Here is an 18,208-nt window from a genome sequence, read left to right as displayed (position 1 = left end):
CACGATCACATAATAAAACTTGTTTGTGTGCTCATTTGTAGCTTCAGCCAATAATAATAATAATAATAATAATTATTATTATTATTATTATTATAATAATAGCAATAATAATCATAATAGCAATAATAATAGCAATAATAATAATAATAATCTTCATTGAAAAAATACATGACATGCTGCTAAAAGAAATGGTCATATTATAGGATTACCTGCACCTTTATTTGGTTGATTAACTGTGTGCTGGAGGCCCTTCCTGTCATAATAGCCATATCATACCTTTTCTAGACTGAACAGGACAGTTCAGCTGTGCACGAAAGGGAGTAAAGAGTGGGTAGAGATATTTAGCAAATTGTGCAAGCCAGGACCCGGTCTGACAGCATATGTGCTGTAGCCTTAGGAGCCAAAGCTATTCTGCACAGCAGATGAGTTACCTGCATAACATCATACCCTCAGGGGACTTTAAAGTGATTGCTACTATCTTTTGATTTGTAGATGATTGCTTGTGTAAGCTCTTATACAGGACTGTTTCATAGGTTGTCAGTAAGTTGTCGCCATCTGGACTTGGTTGTGCGGAGATAAATATGCTATTTGCTTCACCTTGGTTTTACCTTATTTTTGTATCCTATTTTTGTGCCTGGGGCGAGCACCGGCTCTATCCTGTTGTGTTCATGAGTCTGGTATCTGCTCCTTAAAAAGCCTGTGGTCTTGAGCTGGGATGATTGTTTACTCACTGTGCCACTGCCAACTTTTAGTAGCTCCTTTGTCGCTGTTATTGTTTTGAGTTGTCTCATAATCTCAACACTTGTCTTCTGTATAGATACACCTTAGTTGTAAAAACACGCCCAAGTATTCCCTATAGGATTACATGTATATATGAGATTACATAATATGAACGACACACAGGGGAGTGAATAAACCTTGTCTTGAATGAGGATGCCAAGTCAGGGAAAGGTAGTGACAATTACCCTCAGAGGACTCAGCAAAATGCCATCCTCTTCTCCATCCCTCCTTCTTCACTTGTGAGCACTTAACAATGTGTTGCAGCTCCTTGTAATGGGTGAACTATATTTATCCCTGAGCAGCCCATTGACTTGGCCACAGAGGGAGAATCTATGGATGGAGAGTGCAGTGCTCTGGGCTGGGCGCCGAGATAAGCCCACAATGTACTGAATACATTAGGGCCTATTTGACATTACTTAGGTTGATTAATGCTGCTGTTGTTCAGGTTTATCTGGTTTTGATGTTGATAATCCCTTAATTTTGGCAAAAGTGAAGCCTACATTTGCCTACATTTGATTGTGATTTCTTTGTCCTTCTCTATACTCACACATTGGGATGTTCTTCTAAAATCTCTGCTTACATTTTCTTTCAAAAATGTACGGCTTTTATATGGAGGAAACACAGTATTGGTGACACTCCAGCTTTGTAGCAAGAAAGGTTTGGCCTTTTGCGTTCTCTTGCAAACATGTTAGTACTAATTATTTATAGAGCTGGTTGTTTTGAATTGCCGCTTGTGAACAAAGGCTAAGACAAGTGGTTGTCTGTTTCTGACATCTGTATGTCTGCCCTGTTCCTACGACTTTGAGCGTCTGGAAAAGTGCTATTATTGTTATTATTATTATTATTATTATTATTATTATTATTATTATTATTATTATTATTATTATTATTATTTTTATTATATTAACTGACCTCTGTTCTCAGTGTACCCTGACTAAGGCCCATAGTTGCTTGGATATCCTTCATTCGTCCTCATCCCCTCAAATATTAGATAACATCTTGCAAAGGTAATCAACCATAAGGACTCATTTAAATTTTAATCATTCCTGCTGTAAAGCATGTGGTGACACAAAGGAAACAAGCCATATTTATTCATTATTATCCATGATGCAATGTGCTTTCGCTTCATTGCAGCATCTGTGCTGTTGAAAATCAATGCTACATACAGCAAAAATATTCAAAACCGCAACATTAACATTTCTTTTATAATTGTAGATTTGATAATGAATTGATTATTTTCGTACCTAACGACATGTTTTGGCACCTAATTTTAACATTGCGGTGCTTTCATAATACCCCTAATAAATCATGCAATCACGTTTCTCCTTTTGCAGGTCTGTTGGGTAGCGCTAGATTCACGGGTTCATCCCAGAACTACAGCACTCTGCTGCTCGAAGAGGTCCAGGGCCTGTTGTACGTTGGAGGGAGAGGAGCTGTGTACGGCCTCAGCCCGGCAAATATCTCTGCACCTGCAAATTTCTCTGTGAGTCTTTCATTTTAATTGCAAAAAAAAAACTATTTCACATTTTTCCCTAAGTGGCAAAAAAAGGAGGACAACCTAATTATAGCCCGGAGCTGATTGAACAAATCCCATTGTGTTCTTCCAATTTTATGGATTTTGGATTAAAAGTAAACCAGGCACTTTCATCAGAGGGTTAGTGCATCCTCAGTGACATGGTGCTGTCTTCTGCCCACAAAGATTAGATCACAAACTTTGAACTGCCTTTAAAACAAAAATAATAATCTTGATATATGATAAGATTATGTATAGTGAGCCCTGTTTGGTTCTATACTTGACTTAAAAACATGTTTGTATATTGCCTGTATGATAATAGCTCATCTCTCTGGTTGAATGTCACCCTATGTTTTTACTTACTCTTTTGCCATTGAAAACTAAAATATCCACTTACTTGCTATCCCTGGCCTGTAGTGGGCATCTACGAACATGTTCTGAGATGCATGTCATTTTTGTTTCAGATTAGCACTTCATGCCCTATACTTAAGTTGTTACATACTCTCTTGTGCTTCACATGGTTCTTTTGTTGGTGCCGTGTGAAAAAAACAGGAGCAGTTTATCCACCACTGTATGCTTTTCTGTGCCACAGCCACTTCACTAACACCAATACTTTCGGCCATTGTTTGCAGATCGACTGGGAGGCCTCATCGGAGCAGAAGAAACAGTGTCAAAGCAAAGGCCGGAACAACAAGGTACCACACAATGACTTTCCAAATCATTATTGTTAAAAAATACAACAACAACAACAGCAGAGCATTTCCCCATTAGTCAATTTTTCATTCTCGCTTTAATAGGAGTCTCGGTTGAAAACAGTTTCTATTGCAGATGCATTGAAACGACCGGCTTTTGTTCTTGATTACCCGGGGCACAGAAATAACCTGTTTTGTTGCGCATTCCCTGCAGACCGAATGCTACAATCACATACGATTTCTACAGCGCTACAACGAGACTCACCTCTACATCTGTGGGACAAACGCCTTCAGGCCCCTCTGTGCATATATAGTAAGAGTAATCATTATTCTTACGACACACGGGACGCAGTATTGATGTATAATCATTGCCGTCTTGTTGCCTTTTTACAGGACGCAGAGCGGTTCAATTTCTCGTCAGGATTCGAAGAGGGCAGAGACCGATGTCCCTATGACCCAGCCAAAGGATATACTGGCCTGCTTGTAGGTACGCCAAGGAAAATTAGCATTTGAGGTGCCCTTCATGTGGCAAAGTCGATAGGGGAATGTATACAAAAGACCATATGCACTTGCTTTGGTTCACCTTGAGCTCAATATCTTCAAAACAACTGCTTTATTTCAGGTTTAGTGATTCAAATCTCATGCATGTATTTGATCAAGATGAAAGTCAGAGGTGTCAGACGGAGATGGAAATATTAAAATGATCTATAGTGAGTATGCAGGCGATTTCAACTGTTGCAAATGTATGGCAACTGAAGCCAAGTGTCACTTCTACATTGCTATTATCTGTTTTGACATTTCACTCCCTTTATGTTAACATCTTTACTCATGTTTGGCTGCTTTTAGGTTTTAGTCACAGTATTATCCAATTTTTACCTACTTGGAAGATCCTAATATCTAAGTTTAGACACGGTTATCTGTTGTACTTCAATGAGCCACTTTTCCCTTGGTGTGAAAACAATTAATGCCACTGGTCTATAGGAAGAGGTATGTATGAGATATAATTATGGATGCACAGGAAGAAGATGAGAAGTTCAAGTTTCAATCAATTATTCTTTTTTACATGAAATAATACTGATAAGAAGAAAAAAAGCTTCAATCCTCAGTCAATTGAAAAGGAGCACAAAGAAGACAGACTTATATTATGTGCCACTTTCTCCAAAAGAAACAAACATTTTTCAAGATGGTCTGAAGTAGCAACACGTCAGTCACTCAATTAATCACAAGTATACAAAAACAAGTCACAAGCAGGGTGTGGACATCAAAACACATAGGGCCCGATCTTGTGCATCAAAACGGAGACGATAGCGTGACATTTTGCGCTCAGTCGGAGCGCACTTTGTGATCTTGCCACTCCAGACTTAGCGCATTTACGTGGGTGGAGACGCACACATTTTCCTCCAACCAGATCGACTCCGCGTCCAGGAGAGTGGTTGTGTGGGGTGAACATGTGCTTTTGTTTTGCTTCGCGTTCACGCCGAGCGCGGCCGATCCGCGCCACAGCGGACGCTGTAGCTCTTTTTCTCTCGAGACGTGAACATGGTTTAGCTCACGATGGGGTAAATAAAGTTTTAAGTTTGACCTGTGAGAGCCTAAGGCTTAAGAAAGAACACAAGACAGCGCAATGTAAACGCGGAAGTGAATGTCAGCCGTGTTTCCATCAGTGCAGTCACCTCCTCTTGTGACGCCCCCTCACAGGTGGCGGAGGCGAATGGCACATATAGCTCCGCCACTCGGAAAATAATTCGCCAAGAGCCTGCGCCGCCCCGTGCGCCGCCACAAGATCTGGCCCATAATCTTTCAAGCGTTATTTTTCATTTAATTTACAGTTCATATGAGCTAATTATCATTTCCTTAAAGGGGCTAGATGCAAGTTCGCCATTTTGTACTCACTACTGCCACCTCAGGTCATACGTGTAAATGCACCTTCTATATTAAGCTCGTGCATGACGGCAATTCGGACCCGAAGTAACACGTTTTTGAGTGACAGTGCAGGATTTTATAGGCATAGTCGATTTAAAGGGACTATACGACGTTTAAAAATGTTCAAATTATGTATTTTCCTCCCCCTACATGTTCCAACTATGTCCTAATGTGTAGAATGAGCCAAGACCAGTTCACCACAACTGCCTCTAAAAACCTGCGCTGTCACTCAAAACGTTGTTACTTCGGGTCCGATTTGCGATCATGCACGAGCTTAAGATAGACGGTGCAGTTACATGTATGACCTGAGGTGGCAGTAGTGAGTATAAAATGGCCAACTTGCATCTAGCCCCTTTAAATAGTCGTTTAAACTGAAAAACATTACTATGACGTATGAGAGGAAATGCTGCAGAAAACATAGTATTTGTGACGACTTGTGATGACTGTATAATGATTAAATAAAGCTTTGTTTGCAAATTTCTTGTTGTTAATCAGACGGCGAGATGTTCACAGCCTCTCAGTATGAGTTTCGCAGTTCCCCCGACGTGCGCAGGAACTTCCCCTTCCCTACTCTCAGAACAGAGGAGGCCCCCACCAGGTGGCTGCTGGGTGAGTGCAACACAATATCTATCTATCTATCTATCTATCTATCTATCTATCTATCTATCTATCTATCTATCTATCTATCTATCTATCTATCTATCTATCTATCTATCTATCTATCTATCTATCTATCTATCTATCTATCTATCTATCTATCTATCTATCTATCTATCTATCTATCTATCTATCTATCACATTTTTCAGTGACTGATTTTGAGAGTTTCCTTTCTGAGGCCACCATAGCCAAACATTTATCCTCGTATCTCTGCCTCTGTTCGTGGAAACGGCATGTCCTTGATTCAGTCTTTTTCTGGCTTGTAACTCCTTGACTAGTATTCAAATGGAAACTGAAGTGCCGATGTACTAGAAACGCCAATATTTTTACCAGTACAAACAATTAGCAATTGTTGTCCAAAGAGCAGTTTCGACTCCAAGGTCTGTGGTATCAATGCCATGGTATATGAATCGAATAAATGAGAAATTGTATAAAAGGGAACCAGCCTTGGCTCACTGTGGCTCTGCTTCAGCCTGCGGCGTTTCCAAGGAGACACTTTCCTCAGATGCTCAGAGATCTTTGCTTGGACATGTTTTTCATCAAGTGTACGTTTATTTGTGTTGCGCAGAGGCAGACTTCGTGGGCTCAGTGCTGCTGAAGGAGAGCATTAACAGCTCCGTAGGAGACGATGACAAGATTTACTTCTTTTTCACCGAACGAAGCCAGGAGCAGGCCGCGTACCCGAGCCAAACCAAGGTCTCTCGAGTGGCCCGAGTGTGCAAGGTCAGAGAACACACAGGGTAATATTTTACTGCTAGAAATACACATCGCTTTAATATGAAGACTGTTAATACATTTTGTCAATTATCTGGCCTAATATAAAGTGGGCGAATAATAGGATGTTAGTTGGAGGACACTCCTAATGGCAACAATGTCTTTATCAATCAGTCCCGGGGCCTAAAGGAGTGGCTTTAAGAAGAATCTGCAAGTTTCCTTGGAAGAGGGATTCTGAAATCTCAGTGGGACTTTTCTGGTTAAATAAAGATCAAATAAGTAACAAAATTAATGAACATGATCATTATACATATGAGTCTTTAGTATTCTTATTAGCAATGATACTGTGAGTTACTATCACACCTAAAGGAAATGAGTGTCACTTTAAACTCCTACATTACACACTCCACAGTAATAATGTCTGTGTTAATTGCATCTTCTTCTTGTCTTCTGTTGCCAGGCAGATTACACATCAGTCAGTCACTCCTCTTTCCCTCCTGTTTATACAATCTCTCCATCTCTCACTCATTATTTATCAGTTTTCCCTTGGTCTTCTTTCCACTTGCAATTAGCATCTGTGGTCTCAACAACATGTGCAGCAACCTGTTTTAAACCGGCTCCATTTTTTTCTTGTCACTAACTAAATTTGGCAAAGTATTTATGACAAACATAACTGTAATGATTTTTCCCGCTAATGACAATTATTCCAATAAATGTTATTTTTTTTCATTGTGAAGCGTTTCAAAAAGTGTTCCACAATCTTAATTTGGCCTATAATTCGATTTTCAGTAATTCTGTAATTTTCAGATTGTTTTGGCAATGGTTTTACCACAGATGCCCCTCCAGATGGGACACAATATGGCCTTGTTACTTCACCTTTGCCATAACTTGCTCTAAATTTATATTTGTTTGCCATCAAAACCTTGACCTACAATCAGTCATGAAGTCTTACTCTCATTTTACATTTTTTTGGCTTTTATTTTTGGCTTTAAGAAAGAAATCGTAATATGAGGAACTTTTTGTGATGTGTTCTCAGTGAAAATAGCACATAACTAGGGCCTCTTTGTGGCTCGTAGTGGAGTGTCTCACAGATGGAGCTAACCTGGTTTCATTTTCCAGTGCCGTATCACCGCCGTATAGTTTTATTGTTAAACTCTTGACGGTCACAGAGAACTGGTTGTTAGAAGTTGCCCCGTAAAGTCTGTTAAGTCCCTTGAGGCGATGTAGTGTTTTGATGTGGGGCTGTTTTAAAAATAAATGTCATGTCATGTAGAACTAGGCCATGAGGTTGTGAGAAATATACATATATTTTTAGCTTGTGTCACAGGAGGGCATTAACCACATCAGTGCCATGTTTTACCGAAATGTTGATCACTTTTCCAGTGAAATGACATGTTATGAAGTCATTATATCAGGGTGTTGCAAAGAATGATAGATAGAATGGAAATGTCATGAGCCAGCAAATCTTTGGTGCCAGTCCCAAGCCTGCATAAATCGGGACAGATGCGCCAGGAAGTGCAAGTAGAGTAAAGTGTAGAACAAATAGCTTAAAGCTGCATTTTGCAACTTTTTATGAGAAAAACAAAGTTGATATTTGTGTGTATTTGACCTTCACCATCAGGGAAGAAGAATAACATGGTCAGGATGTTCAGGTTTTCAGCTGATCTCATTCTTTGGGCAAATAGTGTTAATATTATGTCATTTTTTATACATTCTTTTGGTCAGGCAGTGTACATGACACTTTCAAACCCTAGGCCTGAAATCAAACCAGGGCTGAAGAATGGCAAAATCAAGTCTAATTGATCTAAATAAGACTTAAAGCTGCATTATACAACTGTATGGAAAAAAAAGTTGATTTTTGTGCGTGTTTGACCTTATAGCAACTCAGTGGTTGTATGAGTGGTCAGCATGGCGCCTTTACTTTTGATCACAGTGGCCTCTACAACACTCCAGGATCAATTGTTTTGTAGGTTTTCTGATGAGAGGGTCCGTCAGCAGTGAAGACCTTCCAAACAATTGATGCCATGCTGACCACTCATAAAGCCACCAGGTCACTACAAGGTCAAATATGCACAAATATTTGTTTTTCACATAAGAAGTTGCATAATGCACCTTTAAGTGTACATACATTTAAGGTGAGTCTGTTGTGGGACATAAAAGTGAATTTTCTTTGTACAACTAATTAAAGATTGTTGAATAATGAAAATTAAAATACTATATAAATATTAACAAGATCCCTAAAATCCCCCCCAACATGTGTCATCATCCGCTCAGCGTCATCATATGATTTAGCCTGGTTTCTCTCTTCGTCCAAAATAAGCATTCAAAAATAAGGTCTGCTGCTGCGATCGGAGGGGAGCGTAATAAGTCAGTGTGAAGTAGGCCACAGCGGCTGTATGCAGATGCTTCCTCCCCTCTCTCTCCCACTCTCTCTCTGATGGCAGCTAACTTGAGATCCTTTGACAGTCCAAGTCCTGGCGCGAGCCCCATGCCCCAAAAACCCCACAAGATTCTTCACCATTTTGTAGTCGCCCAGTCACCAGTTGTCCTCTTGCATTTCTCAGTCGCCTCACTTCCTCATGCCCCATTTAATCAGAATCCGAAGATGAAAATAAGACTGGGGACATTGTTTATAGTAACACAGGCATAGAGTCTATTTGAGTGGGTAGAGTCGACGTCTGTGCGCATGGATGCGGCTTTCAGTCACTTCCATCTGTATACAATCACTGCTGCTCCAGCTCCAGCTCCTTCTATTTCTAATACTGCTAATACTCCATCTGTCACTGCAACCACTACTGCTACGCTGTAAATATTGTAAATAATAAATAATCTCATCCACCAGATGAGATTAGGCAGTGGTGCAGAGAGTAGAGCGGGTCGTTTTGTGACCAGAGGGTCGGCGGTTCGAATCCCGCAGGTGCACACTGTTGTTGTGTCCTTGGGCAAGACACTTCACCCACCTTGCCTCCAGTGTGAAAGGGTGACTGGTTCCTTGATGTAAAGTGCTTTGAGTGCCCAAAGCAGGTAGAAAGCTGTTACATACTGTAAATGTCCATTTACCACTAGTATATATTTCATCGAAATCGCAATCTCTGTTGTGGTCAATCTCAATAATCATCATGGGACTTTATAATTGACAAGTTCATAACCATGTCTGTGGCAGAAACAGCACCCAATTTTGTAGTTTGGATGAGACAATTGAAGAAATCTGTGCATTAAATGACACTCGAGGAAATCATTTGTTTTTGTTTGTTTAAGATATGTTTATGAATCGGCTACATGTATTTATTTTTATTATGAAATAATAAAATGGAATCGAAAATCAAGATAAATATGAGAAAGAAAATCATGATTCTTTTTTTTTTGTCATATCGTCCAGCCTTAGCCTGCACCTTCACACTTCAGTCAATGTATGGGCACTGGAGTTTAAGTGTCTTGCTCAAAGACACAGCAGTAAGCACTTGTAGGGAGCTGGGATAAAGCCTTTAAGGTGTGTAGACAAACTTTCTACCAACTAAACCGCTGCCTCTTGTGAAACACCTTCAGTTCAAAAACAGCCCAGTACAGATGACTTAATTAAAGCTTTTCCTCCAAGTGTGTATTATTGTCGATAGCATTCACTCTTATTCATAACTACAGGACACTCAGTAAGTTTTTTTTTCTGTCTTAGAAATTGTATAAATAATTTGGAGCAGGACATTGAAGCACTCATGTACCAATGCAGGTTTCCTGTAGTAAATAAATAACATACTCTTATTCCAGTACATCGTGATTCTCTGTCCAAACAGAGCTCACCTTGTCTTGGGTTAATTTCCCCAGAGGCCCATCTTCACAGTGTTATGCCCTTAGATCCTTTATGTTACAAAGCATGACAGACAATTGACCCGAAGACACTTTGCCCGATCTTTCGTAATATCATAATTATATCTATCCACTGTTCCTGTCCCGGTATCCTTCATCTCTCTGCTACAGTGATTCTCAAACTTTTTACACTAAGCACCACTCAGAAAAGACTTTGCTTCTTCGAGTACCCTCTTTAAGGAGACTGAACCATTATCTTTACAAATAAAGCTTATTCCAGAAAAGTTTCTTTCAAGGTAAATCGGACAAAATTAGTATTATAAGGAAATTGACTAAAAAGGAGCAAAAGTGGATTGAGACTAAACCAATGCTAAATTGGATCTAAAGCAGGTCTAAATCAAGACTAAATGCAAAAATAAAGTATATACCATCAGCAATAGAAATCAGGATAGAACATCAAATATTTAAAAATATATACCACAATACTATCAGAGGGAAATGAATAAGGTAAGGCAGCCCAAATCTTTGTACACGCACCACAGATGGAGAGATCTAATTCTAAAATTGTTATCACCATCTCACCCCTCCATAATATTGAGAGGGTTTTATTGATGAAATTGTTCCCGCCGATGGCATTTTTGCGTCAGATTCTCATGCGCCTTATTGATTTAAGTCGCTTCATCTTTACCGTAGGCGGCTGGGGGCTCGGGAGAAAGCCAACAGACCGAAATGACGAATTGCAAATTATCTTAAAAGTCACAAATGAAGAACGATGATGCTCTGTAATTCAGACAAACAAAAAGCAAAGCAGCTCAATCTTTTCCAACTGCTAAATTATTTTTTTAAAGGGGGAGTGTTTTGTCATATTTGGTTTCCAGTGACAGATAGTAAAACTTGCCCAAAAACGATATTTATATTCAGACTGTAGCCCGAGAATGTGGAATGCTCTCCTCCGGTCCCGTTTTAGGAAAGCTTTAGTGACTGGGTACTTTTGATTCATGTTTTTGGTATTGTATTGCTAATTGTGGAGAACTTTTTTTCTGCGAACCGTGCAAGGTTTTATTCCTGGATTCCAAACTGCATATGACACTTTCTGTGTGGAGTTTTCACGTTCCCCTCTACATCTATATGTGGGGAAGTTTCCTTATGGTGCTCTGCTTTCTCCTTTTGACCTAAAAAGTACAGAATAGGCAAATCCTCCAGCTTTGTACTCATGACCAACAGCTCAGCCACGCCATCTTCTGAAAGCCCCACACAGTCTGATCACATGGGAGTGCCTTCTACTTGGGCAAAACTCCCACTTTGCCTCCAGTGCTGTGTAAACCAACATCTGAGGGAGAGTGTGTTTACGAGTGCGAATGTGGGACAGCGAATGCAACTAAGCTGATGACTACATTCAGCATGACCAAACAAATAACAATAATCTGGTGAAGGGTTTCTGACAGGATGACCCACAATACAGAGGGCAGATTTAAATAAGCAAGCAAAATTAACTGTGTCTTCTATAATGCAGCAACTCAACGGGGACAAAACCTCATCCTTGTTGTGAGTCAGTGGCGTTCACAGTACATCTACACGGCGCCACCTACCACCTATTAATGTGCATTTTAAAGCTTTTAAAGCAGTACTAAGTAACTTGTTTACCTTAATAAATCCTTTTTGTAGTCCCTCTGGGGGTAATACAAGTGTTAATGGGATGATTGGGGGTCTTTCATCCGCCCTGGTGTCTCTGGCCAGAAAACCACAAACGCAACTTTCCTGCATCCAGGGCGGAGTCACCAATACACACTAATGGAATCACAAGGTAACTGTGGGATAGCGCCACTTAAACAGTATTTACAGCCAAGTTTGAGTGAAAAAAAATACCTCCATTGTGTAATTTGATGTACAATGTCCCTCTCTCACTTTGTCTTTTCTGTCAGTGTAGTACTTACTCTCACAAACAATAAAAAAAACCCGCAACATGCTACTACACCTGCAGTGGCGCTTACGGCCTCTAGGGGGAAGAGCTACTTAGTTCTGCTTTAAATGAACGGAGTAGAAAGAAGCAAAAGAAAGTTCTCAACACAAATTCAAGTAAAGATCCTCAAAAACTCTACTTGAGTACAGTGCCTAGGTAAATTTACTTTATTACTGGCCACCTCTGTCTTGTCATTTGTTTCTTAAATTGTTTCAACCCCTTACCCCCCGCCTTAACCAAGCACATTTTCTCCAGTTGGCTTTGCCCAAATCTAAAAGCTTCTGGACTGGAGCTTACAGCAAATAGACCAGTGTGACCGACACAACGGCTCATAACATTTTTGTTTCGTTGTCCTGTTTTCGTATTTTCTTTTGTTGTGTTTTGGGCAGTTTTTCATTGCATTTTTGTCACCTTTTTATCACTCTTTTGTGGTATCTTTGATTTTTTTTTTTTGATTTTTCATCACTCTTTGGCCGTGTGCTTGTCAGATTTTGGAAGCGTTTTTGTCATGTTTTTGTCACTTTTTCCGTCGCTTTTTTGTCTGTTTTTTTTTGCTTTTTTGTCACACTTAAGTCGTGTTTTTGTTGCTTTTTTATCATGTCATGGTTGCTTTTTCCAGCACATTTCTGTTGCTCTTTTGCCACTTTTTTGCTTTTAGATTTGTGTAAAGCCAAACTGGAGAAAATGTGCTCGGTTCATGTGGGGGTTAAGAGGTTTTCATGAACACAGCATTTTGGTCGCATGACTTGTCAGAGTTCTGTGTATTTATTTAACATAAATTATAACACTGACCCTAATATTTTGTCAAATTAGCGCCAGAGCAGTGACTGAAACGGCGTACCATGAATTAACCTTTTACCTAATTATTTTGCTGACCTCTTCGCTGTGCAGAATGACTGGGGAGGCCAGCGGACCCTCCAGAGGAAATGGACCACGTTCCTCAAGGCCCGAATGGTGTGCTCTGTCCCCGAGTACGAGCTTCATCTGAACGTCCTCCGCAGCGTCTTTGTGCTCCAAGAGCGGGACCCCCACAGCACCATCTTCTTTGGGATCTTTGGCCTCGAATGGTGAGAACAAAAGCGCCTCGTAGCAATGTAGCACGACCTCACACTGAGGTACTTTTCAAGCAAAAGTCTAGGCTGTTCTGAAATGAATGTCAAAGAACGCCATGCTGATAATAATCTAATGAGTTTTGTGTTTATATGGAAAAACAATATAAAGAACAAAGAATAGATTCAATTTTCTAATAAAAAGTTGTGAAAAGTAAACATCCACATTAACAGTTTGTACTATAAGGTGACAAAAGGATATTGTGTTTTATATAGTCGTTACCTAGAGACAAGCCTCACACATGAACAGAAAGAACAAAATGTACGTTTAAAGTTCACACAAAACTAGTAAAACGCAATAATTACAAAAACCTATAAAAAGCTAGTTTTACATAAGATTTAAGAAAAACTTAATGGTCAAGTCAGTATCACAGCGATCTCGCCAATTTGACATTGGTAATCTCTGTGCCTATTTGGGCTGGTCAATAAAACGAAAACATGTATATGCAGGGGCGGATTTAGAAAACAGATCACAAAAACGATCACTCGACATCGATACGATATGAACGTTCAAGATATCAATATCGCCAAAGAAAAATATATCGTTATCGTGTTTATATTGAGATATGAACATTCAAAATATTAAAAGCAAAAAAGCAAAATATAAACAATATAGATTTTTATCAATAAAACTAAATATAAAAATATAAAACTGGCTCCTTATTTAGCTATAAAGTTGTTATAAAATACTAGCTGATAGTGAGCCTCTGTTAGCACCTAGTAGCTTCGAGAGCAGATATGAGACATCACATTGGTTATACAGGCCAAGGAAAACCTATTAAATGAATCAGGCTTTGAAGATCTGGCTTGCACCTAGTCCTTGAAACAATGCATTTATGCAGTGCCAGGTTGATGATTACACGAGAAATTAGACAGTTCCAGACTAGGACAAAACCTGGCTGACATCAATGGGGTGGCAGCTGGGATGGCAAGATCTTTACTACCCCAACCCTCTAGCTCTGACCCAGTGTATATACAATATTTCCCTGGAAGAAGACAGAAATATAGAGTTGAGGACAAAACTACATGGTCATACAACGTAAAACCACATGACTAAATAATTACAGATATTTTAATTGCAATCACACTGCAATTTTAATTTGATTGTGATTTATTGTGCAGCCCAAGAGCCGATCTATCTAGTGCTTTATCTATTGTGTCATAAAGCAAACACTACTGATATTTTCTGTCACATCTCCTCAGTTTAAACTGTAGTTATAAATAGACACGGGCATCTTCCTGACATGACGCTGACAGCGGACAGCGGCACCACAGCATTTTTATTTATTTGTGTTTATGCTGATGCGCCGAGTCACGCTGCATAAAACTGTCCGAGGGCAGTTTAGCTCCGATTTAGAGGATATAGCATTGCAGCGGGTCACCCCCCAAAAAAATATCTATTTCCATCCTGCTGTGCCTTTTTTCAATTTCACACTTCCTTACCAAGATATTTAATCCCAGATTCCGTTTTTTTTGGGTTGCCTAATCTGTTGCAAAGCCGTCTCTTCTTTCATGGCTTTTTCATCTTACTGTCAACAGTGGTGGACAAAGTATTCAATGTCTAGAATTATGCGAAAGTTAATTAAAAAAACAACAACATTGGCTTGCATTTCGAGAGCGCTGTTGTCAGTAGTTGTTTTTCAAATAGGTTCCTTTTTCATTCTCTGTTCAGTCGCGAGTGAAACCATCAATGTTACTGTGAAAGGATGGCGCTGTCCCAATGAAAAGGCAACTCGCTACACAAACAAATATTTTCCATTGTTGTGCGAAATAGGCCTGATACTAAAAGAAAATACTAAAAGATTTCTGTCCTTGCTTAGTTTATACATAGATATTTAGATATATGGAAATATAAAAGCTACATTTCCCAGATCTCCCCATTTTCCAGCCGTAAAAGAGTTGAACACAAACTGTACCAAGTCATTTCTGGCTCATGATCGTTCACATATGCACATTCCAGGTTCAGCTTTGTCAGAAAGTAAAGTGAATCAGGGCGGACCGCCATGGAAATACATTATTACCACAATCAATATTTCTGAAACTCAACAGAGAGTTACTGAACATACTCATTTATCAGGCCCATTAGCCCATAATGCTGTTCCTGCTGCTATAAAAGTAGTATTTACCAAAATCGGTACATCCGGGTTAGCAGCGAAAAATACTAACGGCGCAATACTAACACTTTTTTAGCAGTAGGTGCTGCATTTTTGGCTAATGAGTCTGAAAAATAAGTAGGTTCAGTAACTCTCTGTTGAGTTTCAGAAATATTGATTGTTGTTTTTAAGAGTTTTTTTTGTTTTGTTCTCGCATATTTGCTGGTCTGCTAGTACCCGGAAGTACAGCGATTTTTGGTAAATATTACTTTTATAGCAGAAGGTGCAGCATTTTGGGCTAATGGGCCTGATAAATAAGTATGTTCAGTAACTCTCTGTTGAGTTTCAGAAATATTGATTGTGGTATTGAAGAGTTTTTTGTAGTTACTCACACATCTGCGAACCCGGAAGTAGAGCTGTGACGTCACCACTTACAAATAAACAGTTGGGCTGGAACTAGCTTCAGGTGAAACAGCTTAAAAAGTAAAATAACTCCTGTCAAGGACTTAAAAACAACAAACAGGCCCAAATGAGCAGTTTCCGTTTGTGGGACCATGGTAATTAAACCGCTCCACGTCGTTGAGGCCATTGAGGATGTCAGTTGTTTAATCTTGACATATAGACTCTTCCTTGTGGGTTTGCAATAGATATAATGTGCTATATTCAGTGTGTGGTCTATTCTTTCCCCACAATGGCTGCATTTATGATACAGGCCTAAGTTGGCAAAAGAAATCCACTAAACTATAAAATAAATTGGTCCCTTAAGACTTTGTGGAGCAGTGGATCCCATCTCCAGATCTTGAGCCAGGTTATGTCAGCACTACGTATGTACCAAGGTGAAGGAATAAAGATATTTTCTGTAAAAAGTTTAAAAAGTTTCTCAGTGAAATACTTTTACTGTCACTGAAATCGTCCTTCAGTAGTTACTGTTACCTCAATACAGTTCACCGATGCTGAATAATAGGCACCTGCAGGGGTAGTGATCATCGCGGGGCATTAGACTGTATGAGTAAAGAGCCCCCGGGGTCTATTGCTCATTGCTATTGAATTCTACTTTCACCTCAATCTCCTTTTCCACGCTCGAATGGTTTTGAAAGCTCGGACGCACAATGGCCCCTAAGTATCTGACTGTGAGATTTTCCTTTATGACTAATCTCACCTGTAGGGCGCGAGATTAAGCCGTGCCTTGGTGCTAAATACTGCTCTTTGACGACTGCCTTCCTTCAAAAGAGCTTCAGAAACCACAATAGGGGTCATCTTTCCCTGACTCACAAGGACAAGGTTGACATTTCAAAAGGCATGTGAAAAATAAGGAGTCGTCGTCATCGTCTACCAATACTGAAAGTGGCATTTGAAAATAATGTAGGAACTTCCATTTACCTACATCACCACATCAAGTAATGTGATTTTGATTCAAAGAGAAAGTACATCCTTTAATCCATTATTACAAACATTTCAAAGTTGTGTTGATTTATGTGGTAGATATTTCAGACATGTTCGCTGATAGGGGTAAAAAGAATCTATAGAGGAAACAAATCTTGTATTCCCGGGCGCTGCTTGTGGTGATAGAGTAGCAGAATATTACAGACCTGTCATCGATACCACCACATGTCAGATTGAGGAAGTGTCAAATTCACTTTACAAGTTTTTAGTGCAGAGGAATCGCATAAAAGCCCCTGGTACGGTCGTCTTGTCAGCAGCTGCCTGTCGTCTGTCAGGTGTTGGAAATGTGATCTGGTGGCTATCTCTCCTGTGATAATAACCAGCTCTAAATGTATCCACTGTTGAATTGTAATCATGTCTGTTTTTAGTGGAGAGGTGTTGTAAAGCAGGGAAAGCACCTCTTTTTCTCTGTTTAATTCACACACAAAACATCCAAGTCGTGATGAACTGATGTAGAATATTTAAGTATGTAAAGAGGATCCATTTTATTTAGGACCGTAATTAGTCTAGTCTCCTGAGTGTGGAGTGAATGTAAAATTGTCTCACTTAGCACTTTGTGGCTCACTATGTCTGTGAAAGGCGCTATATAAATAAAGATCTTCTTCTTCTTCCTCTTCTTCTGTTTCTTCTTCTTCTACTTCTTCTTCTTCTACTACCTCTTCTACTTCGCCTTCTACTACTTCTTCTTCCACCACTTCTTCTACTTCTTCTACTACTTCTTCTACTACTTCTTCTACTTCTTCTTCTACTACTAATTCTTCTTCGGCGACTAATACTTCTTCCTCTACTTCTAATACTTCAACTAACGAATGAGCAAAGACTGAAAACCGAGTTGTTCTTCTCAATTTTAGTTTGATTCCTCTTTTAGTCCTATGGGCCCAATCTTCCGCCTTATATTTATATATTTTTTTAAAAGAGACGTCATCTGAGGCGTGGTTTATTATGCTTCTCCTATGGCAGCTTCACATTGTTTTCCTCATTTACATCACACATTATAGGCTTTTATAAGCTTTCACAGGTCAAACTAAAAACTTTATTGTTAGAGGATAGCATTAGATTACAGCTTGACCCAGTATGATAAATAGCGATTTAATGTTATCCTCTAACAGTTATTAATCCCACTGTGAGTTAAACACTGTCCGTGACTGGTGTCCCCAGAGAAAGAGATGTACAGTCTGTCCCGCTTTGGTGCAACCTATGTCTATGGGGTGGCAGTGGCTTAGAGAGTAGAGCAGATTGTCTAGTGACCAGAGGGCTGGGGGTTAGAATCCTGCAGGTGCACACTGTTGTTGTGTCCCACCTTGCCCCCAGTGTCGGCGTGCATTGGTGTGTGAATGGGAGTGTGAATGGGTGGGTGGTGTCTTGATGTAAAGCGCTTTGAGTGCCTAAAGCAGGTAGAAAGGCGCTATATAAGTGTGACCATTTACAGTTTATGTCTATGTACCGTGTGTCTGCACTTGCCCAAAACACGAAAACAAACAAAAGCACATGTTCACTCCCCCACCACCGTTGAAAGAGTCTG

At 39.7% G+C, this 18,208-nt stretch overlaps 1 protein-coding gene across 1 annotated transcript in view; it reads left to right on the top strand.

The window, feature by feature from the left end:
- Window positions 1-18,208, top strand: part of sema4gb (sema domain, immunoglobulin domain (Ig), transmembrane domain (TM) and short cytoplasmic domain, (semaphorin) 4Gb) — a 73,214-nt gene that overhangs the window by 32,825 nt on the left and 22,181 nt on the right. The window contains exons 3-9 of the mRNA XM_079577136.1: window positions 2,115-2,263; window positions 2,926-2,988; window positions 3,200-3,298; window positions 3,379-3,472; window positions 5,404-5,517; window positions 6,135-6,289; window positions 12,933-13,108. Coding sequence (XP_079433262.1) covers window positions 2,115-2,263; window positions 2,926-2,988; window positions 3,200-3,298; window positions 3,379-3,472; window positions 5,404-5,517; window positions 6,135-6,289; window positions 12,933-13,108 — 850 coding nt within the window. The remainder of the gene's footprint in view (window positions 1-2,114; window positions 2,264-2,925; window positions 2,989-3,199; window positions 3,299-3,378; window positions 3,473-5,403; window positions 5,518-6,134; window positions 6,290-12,932; window positions 13,109-18,208) is intronic.

Source organism: Gobius niger, assembly GCF_951799975.1.
Source record: "Gobius niger genome assembly, chromosome: 19".
Classification (NCBI taxonomy): Eukaryota; Metazoa; Chordata; class Actinopteri; order Gobiiformes; family Gobiidae; genus Gobius; species Gobius niger.
Note: the sequence above shows the minus strand (reverse complement) of the source record. Positions and strands in the feature narration are given on the sequence as shown.